Genomic DNA, 17960 nt, shown 5'->3' on the forward strand with positions numbered 1-17960 from the left:
GTTACATATTTTTAATTATAAACTTCATGAATGTGGCTGTTATGATGGTAGCAGCAGCAGTGAAAGGTCGGAAATACGCGTCGGTTTACACAGGAATCAGAAACAGGTCTTTCCATTCGTTTGAGACCAGACTACGATGAAGATGAATGTGCTGTTAATGTTTCCAACGTGATTTAACTCTCTCAGCGTGTGAGCTGAATTCAAATGCGCTTCATTTGACGTCCAAACACAAAACTCAAACACATCTCTCATATTGGACTGAAACACTGAATTGTTAAAGTATGGTATGGTGTTTTTGGAAGTTAAAAAAAAAAAGTGTTTATCTGTGGTATCGTTCACACACTATTCTGGATCCTGAACCCCGTAGCTCCACATGGAATAGAGCGTAAGCGTTCACACTAACCAAAATATTGCAGCCTATCTCCTCCCCCGAGCTGTCGAAATAGAGGCGCTTACAAAGAGGAGAACGTCACATCCCCTTGACCCTCCAATCACCTCAGGGTCCCATTTGATTGGAAGGCGGCAAAGGCTTTAATCTCGGACTAATTCAGCTGCTTTTGAAGTGAAAATTTCTACCAGTTCGTACTTCGGGAGTACAGAGCGAGGACCTGCAGACAGACGCACACAAGGCGCAGCGCTCATGGTGCAAGACGCAGCCACGGATCTGCGATAACCTCGCACATTCTCCTTCCAGCTGCCGCGCCTTGCTCCTTTTACTACCAGGATTACACATTACTGAAGCGTTTTACTTCAAATTCTTCTCTTTTTTCTCCTTCTTCTTCTTCTTTTACCACCCCCCCGAGAGAGAAGCTTTCTTTTGATTTTTCTTAATGAATCTGACGAAAGCATCGCCGTTTCATTTCCTGACAATTGGGACATGATCACGTCGCCCTCGGCGTCTGCCCTGAAAAATAGTGATATTTGTGTAGCTTGGGAAAGCAGCAGCAGCAGCAGCAGCAGCAGCAGCAGTTCTCGGAATAGCAGCTCAGCGAGCATCAACAAGCCCTTTCTCCACTCCGCACCTCCGTGTGATCCACTACGGCAAGCAAACCGACTTCCCATCAAGGTTTTGAAAATGCTTACCGCACGGTCGGGACACATTTTGCACCCGGAGTATCTGCAGCCTTTGCCTTCTACCCCGGTTAGTCCTATAGAGGTAAGAAGACCATTTTTGGAACTCTTTATGTCAGCGTATTTACACTGTTATGGCTGTTAGGGATTTTTAGTTTTCCGTGCTCCGTGTGACACCGTTTGAGATCATATCGATGTTTTTCCGTATTATATCCCGTTAAAGTGTGATTCCGCTGTTTAAATCGGTAATGTGGAGTGTAAAGACTCGCGATTTGTTTGGAACAATCTACATGATTATAGTTTAGCTCACGTAAGTGCCGTGCGTAATCGCTACGCGCACATTCCCGTTTGGAAATGTCCTATTTGTATTCCTCAGGCTTTCTGTAATCCTAAAATAAAGCATGTCTGTGTGCGTTTTAACGACATTCATCAACATCTATTTCGTGTCTTTTGCAGCTAGACGCCAAGAAAAGTCCGTTGGCTCTGCTGGCGCAGACCTGCTCTCAGATCGGCAAACCGGACCCACCACCCTCCTCCAAATTATCCTCCGTCACATCAAATGGATCTAGTGAGAAGGAATCTAAATCCGGTCCTTTGAAAATGAGTGACATCGGTGTGGATGACAAATCGAGCTTCAAACCTTATTCTAAACCGTCAGACAAGAAGGACTCGTCTTCGGGCGTCTCAAGCGGAGAGAAGTCTGGTTTCCGAGTGCCGAGCGCCACCTGCCAGCCGTTTACGCCGCGGACAGGCAGTCCCCATTCAAGCACTTCAGCCTCCCCGATGCCATCCGAGGGGAAATGTGGGGATAGGGATGAAAAGAAAGAGTCTGATTGTAATAAAAATGGCACTACGGACGGGTCTGGCACCACTAGCCACAGCAGGATAAGCGTGAGTTGTGGTGGAATTAACGTGGAGGTCAACCAACACCAGGAGACGACGCCTGGCACTAAAACCTCCTCCTCATCGGAGTCTCCATCTGTAACTTCTGTATCCTCCGCATCCGTTCTCGGGTCAGGACTTGTGGCGCCGGTTTCTCCTTACAAACCGGGGCAGACAGTTTTCCCTTTGCCTCCTGCTGGTATGACCTACCCAGGTAGCTTGGCTGGGGCCTATGCTGGTTACCCTCAACACTTCCTGCCCCACGGAGGGAGCTTGGTAAACGCACAGCTGGCTAGTTCACTGGGCTGCAGTAAGGCTGGATCCAGTCCTTTGGCTGGGGCTTCTCCGCCGTCCATCATGTCAGCCAGCCTGTGCAGAGACCCTTACTGCCTCAGTTACCATTGTGCCAGTCATTTAACAAGCGCAGCCAGCGCTCCCTGCACGCACGAGTCTGCAGCTGCAGCGGCCGCTAACGCCCTCAAATCCAGCTACCCACTAATGTACCCGACACACCCCATACATGGCGTTCATTCCTCGGCGCCATCATTTAGCGGACACCCCCTGTACCCATACGGTTTCATGCTCCCCAACGACCCTCTCCCTCACGTTTGTAATTGGGTGTCGGCAAATGGACCGTGCGACAAGCGTTTCTCCTCCTCAGAAGAGCTCCTGAATCACCTGAGGACACACACTGCTTTTACTGGAGCGGAGAAGTTGATATCTGGTTATCCCGGGTCTTCATCACTGGCCAGCGCGGCAGCAGCGGCCATGGCCTGCCATATGCACATGCCACCGTCAGGAGCCCCCGGGAGCCCAGGAACTTTGGCTCTAAGGAGCCCGCATCACGCGTTAGGACTCAGCAGCCGCTACCATCCCTACTCCAAAAGTCCCCTGCCAACCCCTGGTGCCCCTGTACCCGTCCCGGCTGCCACCGGCCCTTACTACTCCCCTTATGCACTGTATGGCCAGAGACTCACCACAGCATCAGCGCTTGGATACCAGTGAGGAAAAAAAAAAAGAGACTTTGAAAAGTTTATAGTACTAAGAATGCAAATATAAAGACTTTTATATTAACAGCGCTAAACTTATGGTCGGGAACCGTGGACTTCAACTGTATTTATTTATATGTCGGCTTAAAAGCAGGCGATAATAGCTGCAAATGGAAAAATATTCGAGCAACTCAAAAAGTGCATTATGTTGAACTCTATAGGTAAAGTGAAAAACACACACACATGTTAGAGTACTAATTCAAGTAGGGGTCCTCATTTCGATGTTAATTTGAAATTGCTATGATTGTATTTGTTCTTATTTAATGTCTCATTGAGAAGAAAAAATAATTTACATGCATGTTTGTTTCTTAAATTTCAGAAATTGTCCACATTTTAAATTGCCGTTATTTTTCAGGTGTACACCTTGGAAAGAGAATTGGTATTTTTTTGTATGTATTCTGGAAAAAAAATAAGAAACAGTTCTGTTCCATATCTCCGTGTGCCTCATTTTCTGAAGTATTAACATTGTTCACTTTAAAATAATATTTCACTTCATATTCCACTGGCAGTTTTTTTTTTTAAACTGCTGTGTTAAATTAATGAGGTGAAGAAAACCTCCTGTGATCATTTGCGCGACACACAGGACTTTATTTTACAGACTGTCACACTTTAAAACCAATCTTTTCTGTCTTAACAGAAGTCATTCTGCTGATGTGCATCTTTTCTTTTCTTTCTTTCTTTCTTTCTTTCTTTCTTTCTTTCTTTCTTTCTCACATTACTTTATATGCCAAATAATTGAGAAGCTTTAAACGTTTTCTTTTATCAAAGCACACGTGTTACAAAGTTTAAATTAAATGCAATTTGAATGAGTGTTGTGTGAGAGTGTGTGTAAGAGAGTGTGTGTGATAGAAAAAAAGTGTGTGTGTGTGTGTGTGTGTGTGTGTGTACACAGTTAAACGGGCTTTATACAATTCATTTGTAAGAAAGAATTTAGTTGCTGGTGGGTGAATTTTGTCTAAAAAGTTGTTAGAGGAGGGTCCCCTCCTCTCGCGTCAGGCGCTTCTTTACCTGCGTAAAAAGTAACATTTGTGAAACACGCCAGACAAAAAAACAAAAAAAAGAAAAAAAGTTGGACAGCTGACTTTTCTGTGTTTTTAAAAAAAGAAATCACGAGCACAGCTATGTAATATAAATTGCTAAATTAAAAAAAAAAAAAAAAATCAATTCTACAACCTTAAGAGAAAGTCGGACGTTGACTTGAATAATTTGCTGCCTTTCAGGTTTAATGCACTATATTTTACAAGCGTCTTCGATTGTCTTTTTCTTTTTTTTAATTTATGATGAAGCTGTGGGCTAAAAGAGCAACACTCTGACGCTCCTTGCAGCAGAGTGGAGGCCGTTAACTGGTTTATATATATAAAACTGATATGGGTTATTTTTTGATTGGATGATCATTAAGAAGATGCTACTATTTAATTTGCATTTGATAATCTCATCCACCTGTATATTTAATGTACACAGTAAATTTGTTATTAAAAAAAATCTGACTTGTGCAAAAGTTGTGGGATTTTCATGCAGGTGCGAACACTCACAAATCGTGGTTGGACTTTGGCGCATATTGACTGCGCCTGTTTATAGATTTCCTAAATCACAAATACCATCCCACATGAACAAATGAAAATTTTCCTGTTATGTCGGTTTTTTTTTTTTAGATTTTTCTTGCACGGGTGACAACAACAATTGTTACAGCTGATTTTGACATCCATAAGAAAAACCGCAATATTTTATTCATCGTATTTTAATAGGATATAAACTTTACAAAAATCGGTGCATGGGATAGTTGAGCTCGCACAACCACAATTAATTATCCATAATGTATCCAAAGGGCTTATATATTTTGCATGTAAGTGAAATATATATGCTATAGCCGACTCACAACAACATTAACTTCGTCTTTCAGCTCTTTTGGACATAGTGTTGACCCAGCTGTCTTACACTTCTTATTATTTATTTAAAATACCTCCTCAGCTATGCTGTCCCTTGTCTATCGCACAGCGGTTAGTCAGACGAAACTAACTCCTCTCATAGTGTGTATAAGGCCCACACGCGTCCTAAACTGATGTAATGACGGTGAAAGGGAGCAATTTCCATTTCTACCCACATCATGGTGGCTGTGCTCGGAGAGTCCCGGTGGAAGGCAATTTATCATGTGCCCCTCCCCCTGGTCCTGTCACTGGAGGAACAGGCAGGCACATGTGTGCATGAATTACCAAGCCTCCCACCTACCCAGCCCTCCCTCCCTCCCTCCCTCCTCCCGTCCTCCCTCACTCACTGTGGAGATTTGACACAGAGGAGAGAGAGAGAGAGAGCATATGAGATAAGAGTATGCAAGAGTATAAAAGTACATATTCACTTTGTCCATCAAGGCCCAAAAGTGCTTAGGTGTGTGCTTAGCTCCACAGAACAAAGGTGGACATCAAACCACATCATAATGGTACATTTATTTAAATAATTTAAATATAATAATAATAAAAACATAACTCAAACAGTGAAATGAAGTGGATTTTGGTGATTATTTCTTTAATAGGAATCTTATTAACTAAATTAATAGTCTGGTGAGGGTCAATGAGCTGAAGTTTAAGGGAGGTGCAGTATCTATATCTATCTCTACCTGTCTGGCCCTGTACACATTAGCAGTGTAAGATCAGGGTGTTTGCAGATTTTCCGAATGAAAACTGGTCTGACTCTGAAATTGCAAACACTGCCCGATGCAGCAGCTGAGGCAAAAACTTTACTGCATAACTTTACGCGTTTAAGTAGTTGAAGACAATTTATAGCCGCTGTAAGTGATGTTTTTTACTAAATATGTCAATGTTAAAAAGAGAACTTTTCTGTTTTTTACTAAATATGTCAATGTTAAAAAGAGAACTTTTCCGTTCCTCAGTCACTTATACCTTATGCCTCACAAAGTATGCCGTGCTTCTCCGGATTTCTAGTCAAAGCAGCCATTTTAGATTCTTGGGACATACTTGTGTCCTCAGAGAGAGAGAGAGAGAGACACTGCAGGAAACCTGGCAGGACATCTGGCAAGAGGGGGGAGCCCAGGACGTGACTCACACACCTAACCCCATATTCAACCCTACTGAATTACCACCACTAAAGCTGTCATTAGTGGGTGTGTGGCACAATATAAAGACATAGCGTCGTCTGCAGTGGCAAGTCTATAGTTTGGGTAACAGCTGTGTCAATAAGGGGAAGCTGCTATAATGTCCAACCCCATGCCAGACATAAGTCAAAGAGCGATTATTATCTTTTATGTATGTGCAGTTGTTTTATCAGGCTGCAATTACAATATAAAGCCTCTTAGTGATGGGAAAAGGAGACCTATCAATAATGCCTTTGTTTGCTTTATGGGCACTTGATATTTCTTACTTGCAATTATATTTTACAAGTATAGATTGCTACTTTTCAAATACATTTTGATTATATGTGTACTTATACACCACAGAGACTGGTCTGCATGTATCTACAACTGTATATTACATGTACCTACGTTCTCCACTACGCATTTGCACTCCAATTGTAGTAAAAGGTGTCATCTTAGCTGGAACACCCAACTGTGATTATCTCAGTGTGTGATTTATGGTGATACGGGCTGTTGAGGTGTCCACTAGCTTTGTGATTGTAGTAATGAAGCCATAAAGTGAGCAGCATGAAACAAAGCAGGGACTCAGTGGTCGTAACCAGATCCACTGCTTTAGGCAAATCCAGACTAAATCTACCTATTATCCAGCAGATTTTAAAAAAAATCAACATTGTTGTTGGTCACACGTCATATCCATCAACACTAAAGCACCTTTTTCTGACAGATTGATCCTAGAATGTAGTCTCCAACTGAGAGTCGTACTAGAGGTAATTTGGTTCTCAAAATTGGTGCCAAGGCAGACAGGAATCCCTCCCAGCTCTTTTACATGTGGTTACCCTCCTCATTGATTTACAAATGTAAAGTGCTCATCCAGGTGATGTGAGAGAAGTGGCTGTGTTGATCTATCTGTGCCATTCAGATCTCTAACCAGTGAGAGACTTTCTTGTGCTTAGACAGCCTAAATGAGGTCATTTCTGTCTGCTCTTGGGATCTACGGTGCGCTGGGGTGTTTTAGTGTTCAGATAATTTGCCCATTTTCTGATTCTGACAAAGAATATTTTATGGAAATGCACCCTTATTCCAGGCACTTTAATGGTTGGAGTAGTATGTGAGCTGATGAGGTTGTTGTCTGTCACTGATAAATGTAAAAAGCAGAGAAAATGTCAGGGTTGGGCTCAGCTCCAAAGGGCTTTTTTACATTCATTTGAAATCAGAAATGCCTAAGCACCGTATCTTCAGGGCGTTACGGCACACAATCACAAGGTTATTCTAATTGTTTGAAGCTGTGTGCATATAATAGAAGGCATCTTACGGCGTGTCTTTGTGCGTATAGCCACCCAGTGGACTATCAAATACAGAATCATCCAGCTTAATTTGAGATAAAGGCATTTGCTTTCCAAGGTTTTTTTTTTTGACAGGTTGAGGTTTCAGTCTACCACATAATTGCTGTCTTGTGTTGTTCTCTCTCTTCTATGAGTAAATCCTGATGGTGTGTCATGGGCATGACAGGAAGAGTACATGATGTCATTTCCATGGGTGTTGGCCACCAATTACCATGACTCACATGCTTACTAACTACACAAACCCATGTCTTCTGTCGAGTTGGATAAAGATACAATGATTAGTCAATACTTCCAGGGAACCTACACTCCTGGAAAGAACAACATTTAACATTTATAATAATTAAGTGATTATTAACTCTATGTAAAAGAAAGCTGTATTATGTTATTGGATGGCTGCACATTAAGCCTAAAGGGGACTGTATTACTGTTTGCACATCAACAAAGGTCTCCTTGCACCTGTTTCAATGTAATTCTGAGTTGTTGGGGGTTTTTTTATTTTTTTTTTTGGTGTTTTATGGCTACACGTCCTAATGGTTTGTATTAGTATCAGTTTTCATACAGTAGCACTACATGGTCGGTCAAATAAGTAACTTAGAGAAGTAACTAAATTAACATCCACGATTGGCTCTTAAATAAAAATAAGCTCTAAAAATAATCAGAAGTATAAAGTAGTGCACAAAGCTTAACCCCCATCCTCTATTTTGTTAATGTGTGGCTAAAATGATGCAATAATACAAGAATGGCAAGATCATTTACAACCTAGACAGACAAGATATAAAAAACATACTGTATCTCATTTTAATAAATAATAGTAAGTAAATGAGTCAACTGAGTAAATTAGGCTTGAAATAAATATTACACTTGGCATAAAATGACCATGTGGAAACATCAAATATATATGTATATATAGGCCATAACTAACACTGAGATGGTTGCAACACTTGAAGGAATTTGTTGATGGAAGCTCATTTTACACAATAGTTAGTATGCAATATATTGCAATTATTGAAGTTGTCCAGTCATAACCTAAGAAGCCAGACAAACACATGGAAGAAGCTCAAATCTCATACTAGTACAATGCAAGTTATTTTGAGGACAAAACATGTACCTCAGTGACTGAGCTCCACATGAAAGCTACTTAAAGCTGTCCTGTTGAGTTTTCTTTGTCAACAAATGCAGATTGGTGTTGTTGTAGGACACTTGCTACACTGAACCTTATGAATTCTCCACAAACACTACGCACAGTTATTATTGCCAGTATGGGTGCATTTTTGATGGAAGATTTATTCTCCATTTGCACCACCAACAGGGTATTACATTACTTTATAGTCACAACATTTGTTGGATTTGACTATTTGACTTCATGACTTTTCCTTTAGTGCAAAGTCATGGAAGTGGTTGTTGTTTGATCCACCTACGCATGAAAACTCATGGCTGGATGCAACAAGCTCAGGCACATCCGCAAAGGGATTTTTCAAAGAACATCACAAACTAAAGTGGGCGTAGATTAAGTCAAGTTGAAGGAAAGTGGATACAACCATAAGTTACAGTTTTAGCAGTGGTACTCATAGACTCCGGGTCAAATTGTTGTTAGTGGCGAGCGGTGGCTAATTCACCCTGCTCTTTGCATGTTGAAAATGTTTTCTTTTTAAATAACGAATAAAATCCCTTTTTCACTGACGCTGCCCTTATCTATCATTTGCCTGTGTAATACAGCTAAATGATAGCAATTTAGCCAAAACTGTTTACTAATTATAGATGTTTGGAGATTTTTACTGCCTGACTTGATCTTGATGTTTTCTAGTGTTTTGTTTATGCATAACAATAAATCATAAAGACACCGAAGCTAAAGTTATGAACACAATTAGCACAGTGTGGCTTCAGTTTAGGCCCCACCAACATTAGATTGTCACAAACAAGAGGCATTCTTATGAAAACCACCATCTCTGACACAGCGCTACTACTGATACAGTTCCCTTTAAAATATGATACATTTATAACCACCTAACACGATTATAATACTAACATTAAAACAACCTCAAGCGAGTTCTCCACTAACAGGTGCCTACTTTACTTAAATAAATAAAAAAAACAGTTAATGAGTAAACACAAACGGTTGCTCTGTGTTTGGCTTCATTACCCACCACAGCAGCTGTTTTTTGGGGAAACAGAATTAGTCAAAAACCTGTAAAGAACCATATGGACGATTTAATAGTTTTGTGTATAATAGTGGTACTCCGTAGGACCATTATCCAATTTAAGGAACCACTGAAGACCCAGAACTTTCTGTATACAATAAAAAAAAAGGAAGTGTACACTCCACTATGAAATTCTCCAGAGTTTGGTGGTCAGAGCCAAGTGTGAAAAAAAAACAGCAATATATAACACTTATGTGATTTATGAGAGCTATATTTATCACGTTGATATAAACTATTCAACTATTACCAGCCTCCACATTACTCCAGCAATTCATTCATGTCAGTGGACCAAACAATTCCCTCCCCTCTACACCGCCAACCCCAAACCAAACTACTTCTCTCTGCCTGTGCCCATATGGCTTTCAATAGAGACTTCTCCAAGGAAATAAGAGGAGAGGGGGACATTTCTCAACTCATCCACATGCAATAAGTGATGATGCTGCGATGTATCACACATTGATCTGAGGCATTTGGGGGAGCCGAGCGTATTAAGAAGGGAGCGCAGTAGACTAATGGGCCTGACTGGGAGACAAATTGGGCCAGACATATAGCAACACAGCCCCAGGAAATATGGGGGCTCACATCACTTTTATTTCTTTAATGCATTTTAGTGTTAACTGAGAAATTGAACTTCAAATTACCTACAATCCATTTGTTTTTCCTCCCCCTGTTTTTTTTTTTTGTTTTTTTTTGTTGTTGTCTAGTGAAAACATTACAGGCTGTGTGCTGCTGAACAAGCAAGTTTCTCTGTTTTGGAATAAGTTGCTTACTTAAAATAGTAGACTGTATTACTGTAAAAAAGTTAAAAGACTAAGAACATCAAGACAGCTTCTTTTTATATTTCTTTTCAGATAATATGGTTACAGGGACATTATGTCATTTAGAAAAGGAGAAATGTAACAGATTAGACAATATAACCACTGCATATTTTTAGATGATTACATTCACAAGAAAATAAACAAGAAAATGAGAAAAAAAAGAGTAAAGTGGCTATAAATCATGTTTTAATTTAGTCTGAACTCCAGTTAGAGATCTCACGTTTTATTTAGAAGCTAACTGATCTCGTCATTGAAATATGCTACTCCACAACTGTAACAGATAGTGACGCACTGTACAAGTTAAGTCATGTAGATGTCAGCACGCACTTGAGCCTCATGCTTTGAGGTCTTAAGCCAGTGTCAAGACTCTATCTGAAAAAAGACTCCTTGTACTGTAAGACGGACATCTACAGTACATCTGTCCAAATGCGCTGTGTCCTGTGACAGACAAAGAAGACCTGCGCTGTCTGTCTTCAATTGCTGTGGACAGTCAAACAGATATTCAGAGAGTCAGACAGACGTCTATCTCAGCTGCAGACCACAGCGTCTGCCTGTAAGATGTAAGATGTTTCAGACAGTGGACATAGTAACACTTTATACGGTGAGTTTGATGGGAGCCAAGCTACTGGTATATCAGGATGACACTATTTCTAATTATTTACAGTTGATTTTATTTGGTTGTATCCGACTGCAGAGAAGGCACTCAAAATAACAGCATAAAGTCACTCTTTTAAATGAACAGTACTTAAACAACAGAGATTTATGCGCGATGCTCGACATCTCCCAGAGTTTGGATTAAGTGCAGCTGTTTTATGTGACAAGAAACTGGCTTTTCTTTCTGCTGTGTGACTGTGAGGTTACAGAGCTGTTTGAAAGCCAAAAGTGTTGTGACAATCATATGCTGAACTGCTCCCCCTATAGACATACAGAACATGGGTAAGCCAAGGAGGTCACACAACACACAAGTCTGTTTTCTGATGAGGAATGTTTTGTAATGGTTAATTTTCTTTAAGATGGAAGCTGGCAAATGCAAACTATCAACCTTTAAATATTAGAAGAAGCATACATTTACACATGCACACAAGGGCGCACACCCGAGGAGTCAATCAAAAAATAAACAGATGAAATCTACTGAAAATTTGACGATAGAGAAACTGTCACTCGGATGATTCTCAACACAAAGAAACCGGGAAAGACAAGTGAAGGGATCTTTTGAAACCTTAGGTAAATAAGAGGAATCAGGCGTTGAACATCCAGGTAATAACTGATGTTAGGACTTGGCATTTGCTCTGACATGCATTTGAGACAGGAACATTAAAAGATATCCACCATTTGACAGGTATCACAGTTCCCCCAGGCAAGAAGGATTCTCATTTTGATGAGTGTGTCAGTCACAGTGAAGCCTGTCGACAAGCCAGATCTCAAGCACTGACGTTCAGGAATAACTCTTGCCTCAAAAATTACAAATAGAATATTTGAGCAGCTGTGTGAAGGCAGACTGATTATGGCTAAACTACAAAATGTTTAGTTTGTGGTGTTGATGCTTTAGCATTTCTAAAAATGCAAAATTTCAGCAAGGCTTTCCGCGACATAACCAATAATGCCCCAAAATGCTTCAAGTCAGTATTCTATGTTTCAAACTGAACGTAGTTTTCTATTTACAATGCACTAGAGAGCATTTCTATATTCCTCATTCTTTGAAATAACAGTGTGTGTGTGTGCATTTATTTGAAAAATAACCGTCAGCTTTCAGTGTACAAGCTGAATCCTCGGAAAAGTGCAATTGTAAAATTCCCAAAAATGGATCATTCATAATCAACTTCAATGAATTAGTTGTGACTGAAGTTGACAGTCCTGTGGAGAGATGGCGGACGACACAGGGTTTTAAATGCCACGCTCAGCGCCATGTGTGAATAGTCTCTCTGTATGCATTTTTCACTCCAGCATGTGCCATGTTCAGTATATGACGCTCACATTGATTTACTACCCTCTTCCAGCTAAATAATTTACAGGTATGTAGCTCTCTGTGCTTTTAATGGTTGTTGTATAGACCTGCTTGCCTTTAAAATGTTCCACAGGCTAAGCAGCCATATGCCTGGATGGATGGGAGACCTCTCAGCACTGATTAATAAGCTGCTCAGTACTTCACTGCAAACAGGGTGTCAGGAAACACTGCATAACCAGAAGCAGCCGATGTGCTGCAGAATGCCTTATGTGCTTTATATGCATTTGTGAATACGCTGCAGTCCAGGGCTCCACAGGTAATACGAGTGATCTGATGTAGTGCGTATAAAAAATAGATCTGTTTTAAAATTTGATGTGTGATTTACCCTCAGTGCTCACATGGGAGTCCTATTATGAAATATGAATGCGTGTGTTATTTTGGCAAATGTTTGTGTTTGTCGGTCTAAACGCTAGTTCAAAGAAACACACCGTCAGTTCTTTGTGGGAGGCCAGACTGCTGGCCTGCAAACAAAGCCAAAGAATATTATTCATTACAATGCCATTCAAGCTCCATTTCATGGGTGCCGCCAATCAAAAGGCATTGTTCTTTTAAATATTATTCTCTGTTAATGTTTAATGTCTCTGGCAGTTCATTGAATTTTGAGCATATTCTTTTGGAGAAGCAGACCTGATATGCAAATGATTAACCATCAAGTGTTTACTTTCGAGCACCTGTTGATTATGCCCTTTGATAAGAACTGAGCCACCCTTTCTTTTGATACATTTGTTCAACTCACAATTACTAATGGCATTAATCTCATTTACCTTTACACTAGTGGTTTGTTTACGAGTAAGTAAGATTTTAGTTAGTAAGATTTGGGGTTTCATAACTGTAGCACACGGATGCAGACAGTTACAAATCGGCATTAAATCAATGGCAAAGATTTTACCATATGAAAGTCAATGGGATGACATCTTACTGGCTGCAGTATCTGTGGCCTAATGTAAGTTTATTCAGGCTTCTGTGACATGAAAATGCTTGAGAGCCACTGCTTTCGACAGTCCAAAACTGCAGGGAGGCAGCCAGCATTTTCCAGTTCAGAGCTCAACACAGCTCAGCGTGGTTTCGACAGGTTGAGTGCCTGCATGCTTTCACTCTGAAGCGATAGAACAATATCCCCTTGTTCACGGCGAAAAAAGAATGAGAATCAAAGTGACAGCTGTGAACAAATATGAAGGCGATGGGGAAGTCAACCATGTAAGATGCAAAATGCTTTTTTCCCCCCCTTAAATCTCGTGAACTTCGAAGCTGTAATTGCTAATTTGATCCGTGAGCTGTGTCATACAGTGTCTCGTGATAAAGCGCTCCGCTGTCTGTCAGTGTGTTGGTTAGGAGTTCAAGATGATCACATTTCACACATCGTACTGACATTCACTGTAGGCATCTTCTCAGGTTATGAAGAGAGCCAGAAAACTTAATTAACTTTAATTTATAGGAATTATCATTACAACACCAAATCATCCATTTAATCCTATATGGATCACTTCTACATGAGCATAGTCACTAAAGGGGAAATAAACTCTTTATTAATATTAACATAACAGTAACTATGCATTTGAAGATTTAATGTTAACTGTGAGTTAAATCCCTTTATGTCTTATGGCAGAAGAAAAAGAGAGGAAACTTCTTGGTAATTATCTTCATTTTGCTTTGTGTTGCTGTACCAGTTAATAATTCTACATGCTTTACATGTTCACATTCAGCACTCCCCTCACAAAGACACACACACACACACAAGATTCTGCATGTCAGGATTTAATAAGCATTCACAGGGGTATACCTCTCTCGTCCCATCTTTCCTGATTACTTTCTAGCTCCTCCACAGATGTCTCTTGGATTTGAATGAGTATTTCAGCCAAATAGAGTCAAAGTGAAAGCTGCAGCTTTTGTACCGAGTCAACACACAGTTGTCCCTGTATTTTCCGTGTGCTATTTAATGGTTCATCCATCTCATCTGTTCAGCCAAATGTGTTTGTTGAAAACTATCTGAGCCCGGGCTCTGCTACAGATTTAATTTCCATACACTCTGTATACTGTGAGCTTTTAGCTGTTCTGGTAGCTGAGTCTCTTTGGAGTGAAACCTGGCTCTCGGCCACAAAAAGTCTGTCGTTTGAGTATCACATGGTTAGTGGTGTTTCCTACGGCTATATTTATGTACTCTAACTGTATCCCCTTTCATTGAAACCCTAACCAGTGGGTGATTTGTCTCCATAAGAGAGTGCCATTTACAAGCAGCCATGCTGGGGTGGGACCCCAACCGGAGGACTTGTTAATAGCACACATCCACTTCTCACCAGATGCTGTCCAGAACAAATCTACATATACTGAGAGAGATGTCGAAACCAATTTTCGATGAATGCTGGACCACAGTGTTAAACTTTTAAGGAGTTTTAATGTAACTTGCATGTTTTCTTTGACTTTTTTTTTCACCTGGCGCCATCATACAGTAAAAGAGAAAGTAGCTGAGAAGTGTCGTGTCATTTTTGGCTATATTCTAATTGCTTTAATTATTTAAAAGGTCAGTAGACAAACAGGAGATTTACACCATGTTATCGTGAATAAGTAATATGTCAGACATCACGATATATTATGTTTGAAACTCGTACTGTACATTTGGTGTAGATGAATAATCAGTCAAAGATTTAGACTTTGCAATGATTCAGTCTAAAATAAAATAATAATAATGTGTTCTGACTCTTAAAATAATACACAATTTATGAAAAAAAAACCCTACAAAGTAACACAGCTGCTTTTGAATCTATTGTTCAGATATAGTTTTTTATATACTGTATATTATATGAAAAAGTCGACCAACCGGACTAGCTTGTCTCTAAATTTTTACTCTGCCATGCCAAAAATATTACAGTTTAAGTCCAGGAAATCTTACTTTGTGCTTCAGCCAAACAACCCTGGGTCTTAAACACATTGGCCCAAGAGAGCTGACTTCACTGTTTACTTACAGTCAAATGTCCAAAGTATTTCCCTGTCAGCTATAAGAACAGTAAAGTCATGGACGACCTTTTGACTTTGACTTTTAATTACCATATTTATGTTTCACAGCTCACTATATTTTTCTTACACAGTCCTGATATTTATATCTCAATGGTGTTGTCTTTATGTAAGTATTTAGATTTACGTCTCTTGATGATTCTGCACCTTATAGGAATTGCAACAGCAATTTCCTTTTTGGAGACAATGACAGTAAAGCACTCTTAAATAAACAACTGTACAGTCATAAACACTTACAGTAATTGTATTTGGCTTTGTAATCCATGTTGTAGCCTACAGCTGTTATGTATGTTTATTGGTATGTGCAGACTGTGGTGGCAGGAGTTTACATGACATCTGATGGCAACTCAACCTTTTCTTTGTTCCTACTGTTTGAGCTCTTTGTCATTCTTCCTGTTTGTCATATATTGATCAGATCGTTGAGGTTTTACCCATCATCCGGTACTAATGTGAATTTATGTTACTCTGTGCGAAGATGTTTTGTTACCTTCGCCCTCAGTAGATGAGTTCCTGACCCATTAAGAGAAGATAGTCCATTTTCTCAAATATGTCGGGCACATACCGTAAATTGGAAGCTTTTTAGATTCACCAAAGCCACTGAGGGCAACCTTCAATAGACACTATACATGCCACTCTTCACTTCTTGGATCAATTTTGAAAGTCTCTCTCTCTTGATGTAATTGCCCTCCATTTCATAAAAAAAAGATTTATTGAAAATCAGATCTCAGGTTATGGGCCCTGATGACAGCAAAAGAAAAATGCAGAATTTACTGTCTGCTTTTACAGCCGGATTTCAGGAGTAATTGTTGCGGGACATGACGGTGAGTTAGCAGTTATAAACCTGTCCTCCATATAAATTACCTAATCAGGAGATCCCAGTGGTTATATAAATTGAGCCACTCATTCGTCTTCAATAGCCTGTGTGTGCATATAAAACCACAACGACCATCATATACTTCACAGGAAAGGGGGTAGCCGTTGCTGTTTACAGAGTTAGGGGGAAATGGATGACTTTTTGCATGCTCAATCAACTGTGAAATGTCCATTTAATCATCCCCAGAAACCCCCCTGGTTTATTTGTGCTGCAGCACAGATTTACATTTCCAAACATCCCCCATATTAATCATTACTTCATCACGCCCTCCAACTGACAAGAAGCATAAACCACCTCAGTGTACTGCCCTGTCGACTAATGTGTGTATGTTTCTGTCTCGGAGCATGTGTGTATGCGTATTTGTGTGTATGCGAGCACTTTGACTGCGTGTGTGTGGGTGGGTTGGTGTTAGGGAAAAACCTGCCTTTTGATTCACTCACCACTCACTGTGTCCAGCAGAAATATTGAGTTTTAGTGGCATGATTGCATTTTTTTTTTGTCCGCTGAGATTTTTTGAAATACAACTTTTCAAGCCGGGGAAGCCAAATGGGAGTCACTCACATGTACTTTTTCTTCTCGAGAGGAAATCAGAATGATTGATGTTATTTTTCAGGAAACAGCATCAAAGAAAAACACATGAAGTGAAAATGTCACATACTATCGTGTGTTTTTTTTTTTTTTTTTTAAAGGGTGAACTGGCTTTAAAAATAGTGAGCGTTCAGTTTGACTTTTGGATAAAACACTGTGCGCTTTAACAAAATGGCAGCAAAAAAATGTTGAGGTCAGATTTGAACTTGTTAAAAAAAAAAAAAAAAAACAGAAAAAAACCCAGCATCCTGGTCTGTTCGCAGCATAAGACAACTTGAGTGATTTACACATACTGTACTGCAGCATGAGTACCTTGGCAGAGCCTCTCTACCTGCCATCGTAATGAAATTCAGGACGTTTCACCATCAACAATGAATCCTTCATAAAAGAGTGAAGTATGAGTTTATCACCCAGGATGAGAAGCATGTTACATTTGCCACTTTAAACAAGATGAATGGGTCACTCAGCCATTTACATTCTCATACATTTTTATGACTCTGCCATGAAGTGAATTTGATCTATTGGTAACAAGATAAATGATGGGCATAAAGCTTTGGCAGTTCTGACTTTAAACAATCTTTCATTTGATGCCAGTCTTTTACTTTTACATGACGCACCGTCTGTCTTCACAACCTTGTGCTCAAATAGTTGAAGAGTAAGGAGGAAATGGCAACCTTTCTTGTTTTTCTCCCTGATAAAAGTCTGTACATCCAACACAAAGATTTTCACTTAACACCACACATCTTGTATGTTACATGTATGTGTTATTTGCGACAGGAAACCCCCAAAGGTGCACAAAGGGATGTTTTGTTTAACCTGGTCGATGGAGATGTTCAGCCAACCATGGGGGTTTGCCATGCAGTAGCATGAAAAGCAGCTGAAAGCTTCACTTTGCACTTGCCAGCACCTTTCCAAACTTTTTTTTCTCCCCCCTTTGGAATGATGTTAGTATGTGTATATTTGAGCATGGAATTTCAGTAGCACAGAAACAGAGTTGGGTCACAGGAAATATCCCCTGTCAAAGAGTGATGGAGGACA

At 40.0% G+C, this 17960-nt stretch overlaps 1 protein-coding gene across 1 annotated transcript; it reads left to right on the forward strand.

Annotated features, from left to right (window-relative positions):
• Positions 1–449: 449 nt before the first annotated feature.
• On the forward strand, positions 450–4053 carry znf503 (zinc finger protein 503). The gene is made up of 2 exons (XM_010745519.3): positions 450–1156; positions 1528–4053. Exons 1-2 carry the CDS (start codon positions 878–880, stop codon positions 2956–2958), a joined length of 1710 nt encoding a protein of 569 aa, XP_010743821.1. The 5' UTR covers positions 450–877; the 3' UTR covers positions 2959–4053.
• The last annotated feature ends 13907 nt before the right edge of the window (positions 4054–17960 follow it).

The sequence above is a fragment of the Larimichthys crocea genome, chromosome III, assembly GCF_000972845.2.
Source record: "Larimichthys crocea isolate SSNF chromosome III, L_crocea_2.0, whole genome shotgun sequence".
Lineage (NCBI taxonomy): Eukaryota > Metazoa > Chordata > Actinopteri > Sciaenidae > Larimichthys > Larimichthys crocea.

Bases quoted from the DNA above. Each gene is read 5' to 3' on its own strand.
- znf503 (XM_010745519.3), top strand. From the start codon at position 878: ATGATCACGTCGCCCTCGGCGTCTGCCCTGAAAAATAGTGATATTTGT. The intron at 1,157-1,527 runs GTAAGAAGACCA...TGTCTTTTGCAG, and splicing joins CCCCGGTTAGTCCTATAGAG to CTAGACGCCAAGAAAAGTCC.